This window comes from Mandrillus leucophaeus, unplaced genomic scaffold (assembly GCF_000951045.1).
Source record: "Mandrillus leucophaeus isolate KB7577 unplaced genomic scaffold, Mleu.le_1.0 Scaffold980, whole genome shotgun sequence".
NCBI classification, from domain to species: Eukaryota; Metazoa; Chordata; class Mammalia; order Primates; family Cercopithecidae; genus Mandrillus; species Mandrillus leucophaeus.
The window spans coordinates 32,122-44,299 of record NW_012110697.1 but is presented as its reverse complement, the minus strand read 5'-3'; the positions used below and the strand labels follow the sequence as shown (position 1 = coordinate 44,299).

The window sequence follows — 12,178 nt, the reverse complement described above, 5'->3', positions numbered from 1 at the left end:
GGCGGGAGGCCAAAGGGCCAGACGTCTAGAAGTTAGGGGGTTGGGCATTGCCTTTTCAGTTCCTCCTCCTAGGGACCCGACGCCCTGAGCCCCGGGCCTTTCTGTAGTCCAAGTGCCCAATGCTAAGGTCCACTTAGTTCCCAACTCCTAAATCCCCGCTTCTCCTCCTGATCAAGGCTCCTTTCTGTCTTACTGTGAAATGGTGGAGCCTCTCCACCCCTGAGTCTCTTCCTTGGTCCTCTGATCTGGTCATTCTCCTGCCCTGGCACACACCCCACCCCCGACGGAGTCTTACTCTGTCACCCAGGCTGGAGTGCAGTGGTGGATCTCGGCTCACTGCACACTCCGCCTCCTGGGTTCAAGCAATTATCCTGCCTCAACCACCAGAGTAGCTGGGATTACAGGCGCCCGCCACCACACGCGGCTAATTTTTTGTATTTTTTGTAGAGATGGGGTTTCTCCATGTTGGCCAAGCTGGTCTCCAACTCCTGACCTCGTGATCCACCCGCTTCAGCCTCCCAAAGTGCTGGGATTACTGGTGTGAGCCACCACGCCCGGCGTGGTCATTCTTTCTCTCCACAATCCAATGAGGAAATGCATCTGCTCACCCAGCTACCACCCTAAGGTCCTCAGGTGATTTCTCAAGCTATATCTCCATTCAGACATCTCTCTCCAACCTGAGACCACTGGATATCACCCACAATGCTATATAGCACCTCAAACTCAGCTTACCTATGATGGGTGTCTGCTCAGCATCCACTCCTCCTTTCTGGTAATAGCACCCTGATTTTCTTCTGGGGAACCATCCCCTCAGTCTGTATTGTCATGTGGGTCTTATGTCACCCCTCTTGGGGGTAGGCTTGCAGTTTAGCCAACTTTTGTGTTCCTCACTCTGGCCACAGCAATCAGGGATGTTCAAGGATGGGCATGAGATCCCTCTCCGGGACTTTTTCTGAAAACTTTGGAAGTGAGCTATTTCTGCTGAGTTGCTGAGCTGGTAGAATATAAACCTGGAGCTGCTGGGTATTAGCTTGGCACTGCAAAGCAGGAACCTGTCTAAGAAGCCAGCCTAGAGGAAGCACAGCAGGGAGATGGCAAGCAATGGATTCCTGATTTCAGTTATAGGAATCGATGCATTTCTTTTCTTGCTCAAGCTAATTTTAATTGGAGTTCTGCCACTTGCAACAGAAACAGTCTTGATTCTCAGATTTCTTGGTGTTCTATGCTGGAACATAGTGGGATAATGAGAGCTAGTCTCCAGCTATGGGCTTGCTGCTGGTCCCCGTCTCTTCCCCCTCAGGCTGTAGCCTATACTCAACCTCAGGTATATGTATTTGGATCTCTTTCTCCCCAGTCCGTAGATCCAAACTCTGTCCACACTTACCCAGCTGCAAACAGATGCCTCTTGGCCACCCTTTGGGCCTAAAGGTGTGCACACTGGTGGCAGCATGGTTGACCTGAAGGTTATCTTGTTCTCCATAATCCTGCACTTGCTTTCATGGTTTCCTACCTCAGCAAATGGCACCATCATCTGTCCAATTGCCCCAAAGGGAATCAGTCTAGACTATTCTTATCCTCCATAGCTAATCAGATGCCAGGACCTTTGGATCTGTACTTCTCAATTAGCTCTCAAGTCTGTAACTATCCCCATGGCCAGGGCCTTAGTTCAGGGCATATCTCTCACCTGGCTTCAGGTGATAGCTTCTTTTTTTTTTTTTTTTTGAGACGGAGTCTCGCTGTGTCACCCAGGCTGGAGTGCAGTGGCCGGATCTCCGCTCACTGCAAGCTCCGCCTCCCGGGTTCACGCCATTCTCCTGCCTCAGCCTCCTGAGTAGCTGGGACTACAGGCGCCCGCCACCTCGCCCGGCTAGCTTTTTGTATTTTTTTAGTAGAGAGGGGGTTTCACCGTGTTAGCCAGGATGGTCTTGATCTACTGACCTCGTGATCCGCCCGTCTCGGCCTCCCAAAGTGCTGGGATTACAGGCTTGAGCCACTGCGCCCGGCCTCAGGTAATAGCTTCTAAGGCACTTCTTGGACTCCTGCCTCTCCAAACACCAACCCCTCTCCCAACCAAGCAACTCCCCACACTGTGCATGCAAATCCACTTGGAAAGTGAAGAGAGAAGAATAATGTTTATGGTATGGACAGTAAGTGCCAGGCTCTGTGTCAGCAACTCTGCATGCATAATCTCATTCCGTTTCACAACTATATTTTACACATGTGGACATAGGTTTAAAGAGTCATTTGCTCAAAGTCACACAACTGGTTAGCAGGAGAAATGGAATCTGAATCCAGATCTTTCTGACTAATTACCAAGTCCCCCTCTCCCTGTAAATCCTATACTGTCCCCTTGATTTACCATTAAAAATTAGATCATATCACTCTTAGGCTTAAAATCTCTTCAAGGCTCTTTCCATCACATGATATCTTATGTCCTTCATAATCTGACTCCTATTTATCTAATGTTGTCACCCCCACATCCCCACTTGCCTCCTTTTCTCCTACGTATTGAACTCTGAAGTTTCCAGAGCACTTCTGTGAACTTTTTCTGGACATCTGCACTCAAATTAAACACACACCAGCCTGGCCAACATGGTGAAACCCTGTCTCTACTAAAAATACAAAAATTAGCTCGGTGTGGTGGCACACGCCTGTAGTCCCAGCTACTCAGGAGGCTGAGGCAGGAGAATTGCTTGAACCCGGGAGGCAGAGGTTGCAGTGAGCCAAGATCGCACCACTGCATTCCAGCCTGGGCGACAGAGCAAGACTCTGTCACACACACACACACACACACACACACACACACACACACACACACGCCTTTTCTGTTCATCCCTTAGAATGAACATCTATTTCATCTGTGTTGCTTCTATCCCATGTATATGCCTATATTTTTGTACTTATCACACTTTACTATACTGTAGTTACTTTTATATCTCTGTAATCCTCACTAGAGTGATGATTTCAGTCTTGTTTTTTTCCTAGTTCCTAGCAGTACCTGGCCTATAATAGGCACTTAATAAAAGTTGGTTGAATAAAAGAATGAATGAGTGCTATGTTTCTGAATCATTCTTCCTCACCATTACTTTCTTCTCTAGCTTTAGGCAAATGGAGCAAGGGGCTCATGTGCGGATTTCCTTGCACTGCTCATTTCCCCTTATCTGCCACACACTTTTCTTTAGTTCCCTGCCAGGGGAGCCTGGACCACCAGCTGGCCCCATGTCCAAGGAGTACCACCAGGGGGCAGAGTGTGACCAGCCTTGCCCTGATCTGGACTGTCCTCCCTGGGGCCTCTGGGTTCATCCTTGAAGTCTCACAGCCCCCGAGTAGTGGATGCTGTGGTGTGCAGCCCAGATTCCCCCTTCAGGATCATGGTGCTCTTTGTTCCAGCTGCTGAGTGTTGGCTGCTGATGGCTCACAGCTGAGTACTTCCTTGAGCACTATCTGTGGCCAAAGGGAGCTGTCTCACCAAATACAATGCCTGCTTCCTGGGGGCAGAATGTATCCAATGAATGGTTGTTACAAAGTACAGAGGCCTAGCCCTTTGCCTCAGTTTGGGACAACTCTGAAGGTCCATCCCAGTCCCAGAGCTCTTTAGGCTCAGCTGATTACAGCTGCAGTGCCATTCAACTGTTCCCTCTCTCCGGTCCTGCTACTCTCACTTTCTTCGAAAGGCTCCCTGCCCCCTGCCCAATAAACCACTTGCAAACAAGGTTCTGTCTCAGAGTGTGCTTCCAGTTGCGGATATTCCCCAGGCTCAACTTGGTTATGGCATTAGTCCTCTAATCTGACTCCTAGTTCATTGTTGCCTTCCTCCACAAACACAAAGTGCTGACATACGTGATCCTTTCGAACACAAATCTGATCACATCATGTCTCTACTGAAAACGCTTCAGTAGCTTCTCCCTGCTCTTAGAATAAAGCCCAAACCCTTAATGTGACCTCCCAGGCTCTGCATGATCTGGCCCCTGCTGACTTCTCCAGCTTCACCTATCACTGTTCTTCCCACCTTCCAGGCTTTCTACTCTCTGGCTACATGGATCTTTTCTCAGTTTTGTGAGCATGTCTACCTCTTTCCTGCCTCAGAGTCTTTGCATATGTTGTTTCTGCAGCCTGGAATTCCCACCCTGTCCACACCTCCAGGCAGGGTCACTTCTTATTCACCTGACTAGTCTTGGTTTAACATGACTTTCTTAAGCAACCTGTCCCTGTGATCCATCCCCTCTGGCCTTGTATTAGAGTATGTCTTCACGGAAAAAAATTTCATAGCACCCTGCCCTTCTTCATAGCACATTCACCTCTGTTTAGATGGTTTGTTGTTATGTAGACACATCTCTAACACATGTAGGACCTGCGGCAAGAGTACAAATAGAGGCCCTCAAACCTTGTGTTTAAATATTTAAAATGGGCTGGGTGTGGTGGCTCATGCCTTGTAATCCCAGCCCTTTGGGAGGCAGAGGCTGGAGGATCACTTGAGACCGGGAGTTTAAGACCAGCCTGAACAACATAGTGAGACTTCTTCTCTACAAAAAATAAAAAATTAGCCAGGCATGGTGGTGTGCGCCTGTAGTCCCAACTGCTTGGGAGACTAAGGTGGGAGATAGCTTGAGCCCAGGAGTTCAAGGCTGCAGTGAGCTATGATTGCACCACTGTACTCCAGCCTGGGTGACAGAGTGAGATCCTGTCTCAAAAAAAAAAAAAAAAAATTAAAATGTATAACTCAGGGTGGGGCGCAGTGGCTCATGCTTGTAATCCTAATGCTTTGGGAGGCTGAGGCGGGTGGATCACTTGAGGTCAGGAGTTTGAGACCAGCCTGGCCAACGTGAAACCCTGTCTCTACTACAAGTACAAAAATTAGGGCAGGTGCAGTGGCTCATGCCTATAATCCCAGCACTTTGGGAGGCCGAGGTGGGCGGATCACGAGGTCAGGAGATTGAGACCATCTTGGCTAACACGGTGAAACCCCATCTCTACTAAAAATACCAAAAAAAATTAGCCGGGCATGGTGGTGGGTTCCTGTAGTCCCAGCTACTCAGGAGGCTGAGGCAGGAGAATGGCGTGAACCCAGGAAGCAGAGCTTGCAGTGAGCCGAGATTACGCCACTGCACTCCAGCCTGGGGAACAGAGCAATACTCTGTGTCAAAAAAAAAAAAATTAGCTGGGCATGGTGGTGCATGTCTGCTACTCAGTAGGCTAAGCCAGGAGAATCACTTGAACCCAGGAGGCAGAGGTTGCAGTGAGCCGAGATCACACCACTGCATTCCAGCCAGGGTGACAGAGCTGTCAAAAAAAAAAAAAAATGTATAACTCAGGCTAACAAACTGTTACACAAAATATATTCTGTTCTACCTTGACAAATATATTGACAAATATATACTTCACAGTGGCCTGGAAGGCCAGGTTCAGATTTGTATTTTATTTGGAATCCTCAGGGTTCTGCACCAGAATGTGGTAGTGTAGGGGAATGTAGTTTTGGCCACTGGCCCTCAGCTGGGCCCACTTTGCCTCCCACCCCTGACACCATCTTGGACTGCAAGGGGCCTTGTATGAAACCATGTGGACCTCCCATCAGACCATCCCAAGTCTGTCCACAGCCTCCTGCAAGTGGCTGCCCCTTGTCTACCCTTTGACCTTGAAATGTGTGAACCAGTCATGTGGTCCAGTTGTGGGAGGATAAACTCAGGCAAGAGGTTCATGTGGGCCCTAGGAGTGGGCTCGGGCCTTTTGGACAGGGAATGCTTAGCTATCTGGAGTGTGGTCCTGAGAGAATTAAGGTATGGGCAGAGGAGAGTTGGACTTCTCACCCATGTGGTGGGACATAGTCAGAGGAGGGCCAGAGTGAAGCCTTCTAAAGCATAGGGCCCAGGGCAGGGGCCACTCCTGCCTGGGCCTAAGGACAATAATTTATTTATTATTATTATTTTTTGAGACAGGGTTTCTTTCTGTCTCCAAAGCTAGAGTGCAGTGGTGCCATCATGGCCCACTGCAGCCTTGACCTCCCCAGGCTCAGGTGATCCTCCCACCTCGGTTTTTGTATTTTTAGTAGAGGCAGGGTTTTGCCATGTTGCCCAGGCTGGTATCAAACTCCTGGGCTCAAGCGATCCACCCGTCTTGGCCTTCCAAAGTGCTAGGATTACAGGCGTGAGCCACTGCACCCAGCCAAAGGGCAATAATTTGATGTTTCTCTGTTTCATCAGTCTGTAAATTTCTTGAAGTCAGGGCTGGTATCAGTCTAAGTTACTGAGGAGTTGCTAATGTCTTACTTAGGGTGTGGTGCAGAATAGGTGTTTAATATGCATTTGTCAAATGAATGTAGAAGGTACACCAAGAAGAGGTTGAGGATTTGGATCTATTACTGAAGATCTAGATACCATGAGCCAGAACTAGGAATGAGAACCAGTCTTTCAGGGTTCCAAAAATGAGAGTGCAGGACAGAGGAGAGGAGGGTAGCATCCTGAAAGGCTGACTGTTTCATCTTCTCTCCTTCCTCTTCATTTTCTACCCCACTCCTGCGGGCCCTTTGCCTGCCTGCCCCTCTTTCCCCATGGTCCAATATCACTCCATCCATATCTTGCTACCTTTCTGTCCTTTGGCCACTGCTCTTCCTCTGTGGCCTATCGATGTGTCTGTTTCTTTGTATTGGTGTCTAGCTCTTGGTCCCCAAGAACTCTTACTGTTCTAGTCCTTGTTCCTCTCCACCCCTCCTGTTGTCCCCTGCTCCCTTCTTGGTCCTCTTCTGGAAGACTTCCTCTCTTTACCCATCTCTTCCATGTGTCTACGTCTTTCTGTCTCTTTTAATCCAAATCCCCATGGAGCCCCTGACTTGTCCTGTCTTCTATCTCATATCTACACCTACTACCTCCTTAGTCTCCTTCCTCTATTCTATTATTCCCGGAGTCATGCTGGCTTCATCTTTTTCATTCCTATTTTCCTGTCTCCAGATGTCCTTGAGCCTGTCAGTCTCAGTATTCATTTCTCAGTCTCCAGTGGATACGGGAGATGGGCTCTGCTTTCTGGGTCCCCAATGACTGCCACAGACTCTCCTCTCCATGCCCTTGGTCCTTTCCTCTAGCCCAGACTGGGGCCAACCCTCACTCCCCCAACTCCTTTCCCTGGTTTAGTGGTGCCTGGTCTGAGCCCCAAGCAGCTCAACTCGCCTGAGCTTGTTTAGTCTGACTCCCTTAGCCCGTTAGCAGCTTAGCCCTCCCACCTCTCCTTTGAGCCCTCCAGTAAACAAGAGGATCAGTGCAGACCTGACAGCTGCTGGTTGGGGGCAAGTGTCTGGCCAGGCCAGAGCAGGCATGAAAAAGGGGCTGCACTCAACATTTCCCATTCCTTCTTCAACCAGGGAAATTGTAGAGTCTCTTTCCTTGGTGTCCACTTTAGAGAGCTACATTCCATGGGCATGGGTGTGGGGTCCTGCCTCTCCATGATCCTTATTCCCATTTTGTGGTTGGTTCCTAGGCCTTAGGCTTTTTTATTCTTTTGAGAAAGCAGCAGTAGATCCAGACAGTCACACAGAGAAGCCTGAATGGTGACAATGGTTTCTGCTCCTTAAAACAGACACCCAGGTGTGGGAAGAGAGTGATGTCATCTGATCTAGGTTTTCCAATATGTGTATGGAAAGCGTGGTAGGAGAGACCACATACACAAGTACAGACATATACACATGCCTCCCTAGGGAAGCTGGGTAGACTGTAGGCATTCTGTGTGGTTCTCAAACTTACTTTCTTTTCTTTTCTTTTTTTTTTTTTTTTTTGAGATGGAGTCTCTCTCTGTTGCCTAAGCTGGAGTGCAGTGGCGTGATCGCAGCTCACTGCAACCTCCGCCTCCCAGGTTCAAGCGATTCTCCTGTCTCAGTAGGAGTAGCTGGCATTACAGGTGCCTGCCACCATGCCCAGCTAATTTTTGTATTTTTAGTAGAGACGGGATTTCACCATGTTGGCCAGGCTGGTCTTGAACTCCTGACCTCAAGTGATCCACCCACCTTGGCCTCCCAAAATTCTGGGATTGCAGGCCTGCACCACTGTGCCTGGCCTTTAAACTTTCAAGCATGTCAGACTTGCTGGAAGGGCCTTAAAACACAGATTTCTCGGCTCCACCCTAGAGTTTCTGACTCAGTAGATTTAAGGTGAGACCAGATAACATGTATTTCTAGCAAGTTCCCAGGTGATATGGATGTTGCTGCTCTGGGGACCACACTTCAGAAACCACCATCTTAGATAATCTGTATCTGCCAGCTCTTCCCCAACATCTAAGGCTGGGACCAGGTTAAGTTTTATAAGTGATGACCTTTGGGATCTGATGGACACCTAGGCCTCTGTGTTGAGAAAGAGGACCTATTAACCCCATGGGAGTATTTGGGTGGCCTCAGAAGGTAGAGAGTGGCCTTTAACTCCATAGACCCTATTTAAACAGCTTCGGACAGGTTTAAACATCTCCTTGGATAATTCCTAGTATCCCTGTTCCCACTCCTACTCAGGGATGATAGCTCTAAGAGGTGTTAGGGGATTAGGCTGAAAATGTAGGTCACCCCCCAGCCATCTGGGAACTAGAATGAGTGAGAGAGGAGGAGAGAGGGGCAGAGACACACACAGGGAAAAGGTGAGAGAAAGCAGAGGGCATGTGAGGCCAGTCACAAAAGTGTCTCCGATGGACTGGTGGTGATTAGATTTCAGTGTCCCTTGAGGCCCAGAAGGAAGGAACAGAGTTCCCTGTTCTCCTTTCTCCTACTCCTTCTCCCAAGCTGGGCTGCCTGTCCTGGGGCTGGATCAGCAAGCATCGGAGAGACAAAATATGGGATGGTCAAGTCCTGGAGATCCTCTGTGGGAAAAGTTGCTTTCCTTTCTGATGCAACGGCTATGAGGGGCATAAGACCAGTCAGCATGAAGGTGGGGCAGAGGCAGAAATGTGAGGATTCTTGAAAATAGGACACAGACCCAATAGGCCAGGTGAGAGTGGGCCTGGGAGAGCTTATAGTCTCCAAAGACAGATGAGGGGCTGCAGGGTCTTAGAAGGTGGGGGTCCTGGGAGTTTGTCTGGTCTTCTTTTTCCAGTCTCAGGCTATGCATGGCTAGGGCTGAGGGTTGTGTTCACATGGAGGGGTGGTGGTTGAGACCCATGTGACTGTCCGAACTGGGAAACTGAGCACTTGGGAGTCGGATCATCACTGAGGAGCTTTGTTGGGGAAGATGCCCCCTTTCCTTCTTTGAGAATAAACATACTTGTACTCTCCTCTCTCTCCATTTCCCCCAACCCCAGGCCAATAAGATATGCAAATGATCTCCTTACCTCATTGGTTGGAGGCCCCAGGACCACAGATGACCTCAGAGAGCTGGCCCTTTAAGAATGCCCTTTGGGCTCTGTGCCCACAGCCCCCTGGAGCTGAGCAGAGGCACCAGGCCCTGCTCCATGGAGCCTTCAGTCTCCTGGGAAGCTGTGCCTGTCTGGCTCTGGCACTGACCACATCCTCTCTGCCATTTCTAAAGTGAGTATATCCAGGGCCTACCTGGGTGCCAGGCCACTCACCTAGAACCCCCTCTTTCAACACCTGCTCTTTGTTGTCTGTTTTCAAGAATCCTCAGACTTTGGTACCTTACTCTATTGCCACCCTGACTGGCCTGTGTCCCTCACTGCTCTCACATCAGAAAGATAAACAACCTTCCCCACTACTCCTTCTGTACGTCCAGTTCTTTCTGGATACCTCTCTCAGTGTCTCACCATCTCCTTTCTGCCAAGACCCAGTTCCTTTAATCTGTGTCTGTTTCCATCCCCTCTGTCCTCTCAAGGGTGACAGGTTCCATAGAGAGGGCAACAACCCTGCCCTGGAACAGGAAGAGAGAGGCCTGGGTCTTACTCTTGCCTCTGTGGGTAGAGCCTGGGGGTCAGAGATGTGGTTGGAAAGAGGGCTACCTAGGCTTGGGGAATCAAGAAGGAGCTGAAGTCTAAGCCCTGGGGATGAACACTCCCTGCCGCACACCTTCTGGGGATGGGGTGGGAGTTACTGGAATTGGGAGCTGGACTAGAGCTTGAACTTCAAGGCTGGGAAGGGTATCTGAGGTCACCCAGCCAGAAGTTCCTCAGGTGAACATGTGCCCCATGGTTGATAACAGACAGGAGAGCTCCTTGGTGACATAAGTTGAGGACACTTTTTGTTGAACTTGAACAGATGGTTTACTAAAGGATCGCTCAGGTTAATATGCTCTTGTGCTATGTGAATCTGTAAGAGGTGAGGATAGGAGGCAACATTTCTCAAAATTATCTGAGCACAGACCTCTTCTTGGGTGTTCCAGAGAACACTCTTTGGTGTATGTTACAAAGTCTAACTGCTCTCATTGAACAGAACGGAAAACGGGTCAGAAGGGTGAAGGTGATCTGCTCAAGTTCACACAACATAACAAGTTGTGAATAGAAGAAGGAAAATCAGTCTTGGTCGGTTCCCCTTGGAGAGACTGGCCTTGAGAAAAGATGGTGGCCAGGTGATCCTGATCTTTCTAGAACTAATTCTTGGACCTTTCTTTTTTCCATATAAAGCCTCTTGCCCCTACAAAAAGGATTCATTGATTGATTAATCCATGGAACAAATGTACACCGAGGGTCTTCTATAGGCAAGACACTTCCCTGAGTGCTTTGAGAGACAGAGAGGTATAACACCACATTATCCTTGTATTTTAAAATTCACAGCATACATGCCTTCCCACTGTCCTAAAATATACACTCACTCTGTCACAGTTAATTAAGCAATTTTAAAAGATGGCTTGGAAGTGGAATGATGCCTCTTGAGATGACAGACCTCTCGGCATGTCTCAGCACTAGGGTTGGGAGTACTGCCATACTGCTCTTGCTTTTCATAGATCCTGAGGCATCAGTGGGGCGAGAGGCTGTGCTGTCCTTTTCCTCCTTCAGGAATTCAGCTGCTCGTCCCCTATCAGGAGCCCCTGCCCTCTGAAAGGTTACTCCTTAGCCTGGCGGGGACTGTGCAGTGAACAGAGCTGCACCATCCCTCTGGCTTTCCCAAACTCTTGCTCCAGGGCACTTGGGCTTTGAGGGAAGGACTTGGTGAAGAGAGGATGGCAGGTGGCCTCCATGTGCTCCAGACCTCTCCTCCTCTTTGCAGGTGCACCCCTCCCAGCCCAGCTCCAGAATGGCCCTGCCCCCCAGTCCCCTGGCCATGGAATATGTCAATGACTTTGACTTGATGAAGTTTGAGGTAAAGCGGGAGCCCTCTGAGGGCCGTCCTGGCCCCCCTACAGCCTCACTGGGCTCCACACCTTACAGCTCAGTGCCTCCTTCACCCACCTTCAGTGAACCAGGCATGGTGGGGGCGACCGAGGGCACCCGGCCAGGCCTGGAGGAGCTGTACTGGCTGGCTACCCTGCAGCAGCAGCTGGGGGCTGGGGAGGCACTGGGGCTGAGTCCTGAAGAGGCCATGGAGCTGCTGCAGGGTCAGGGCCCAGTCCCTGTTGATGGGCCTCACGGCTACTACCCAGGGAGCCCAGAGGAGACAGGAGCCCAGCACATCCAGGTGAGTGGTCAGCAAGCTGGCCTGAGGGGAGGCAGGGCAAGGAAGGAGGACTACCCAAGGGAGGAAGGTGAGCTCCCAGAGGGGGTTATGGACTGGGACAGGGGACAGAGGGCAGGAGACGGGAAGAAGGTCCCTTGAAAGAAATCAGATCGAGAAAACTACATTCTGCTTCTCCCCCTTTTCTCAAAATGGAGAGAAATGAGTAGGCTGAACCAGGAGGAGCAGGGAGAAGATAAGATTAGCAGAAAATCCGAAGGGAATAATTGAGCTGGGGAGTGGGCGACTCCGGGAGATAAACAGATACACGGTGTGTGGAAACCAGGGAAAGGGTTATGTGTGGAGTGGAGCCGGGTTAAGACTGGTTTAGATTGGCCTTTTCAAGACTTCGTGCTTCCCAGCCCCCAACCTTCTCAGGAAGGATTGGTACTCATCCTATTAATTACAGACACAGATGGGGGTGTTGAGGGCATTAGGATGTAATCCAAATCCTGTGAGGGTCACCGGGTTGCGGGCTTCAGGACAGGGAACCGCAGAGCGTTGGAGGGTTGGGGGCCGTCTGGGTGCGGGTCCACTGGACACACCCGGGCCTGGAGCTGGATGCCGGGGATCCCAGACACGAGCCCGGGGTTCAGGTGCGCGGTGGGCTCGCCTGAC

General features: G+C 50.0%; 1 protein-coding gene across 1 annotated transcript in view; it reads left to right on the top strand.

Annotated features, from left to right (window-relative positions):
* The window catches only part of NRL (neural retina leucine zipper), a 38,047-nt gene that overhangs the window by 24,124 nt on the left and 1,745 nt on the right, over window positions 1–12,178 (top strand). The window contains exon 2 of the mRNA XM_011971026.1: window positions 11,117–11,531. Within this exon, the coding sequence (XP_011826416.1) occupies window positions 11,144–11,531 (388 nt within the window). The 5' untranslated portion in view covers window positions 11,117–11,143. The remainder of the gene's footprint in view (window positions 1–11,116; window positions 11,532–12,178) is intronic.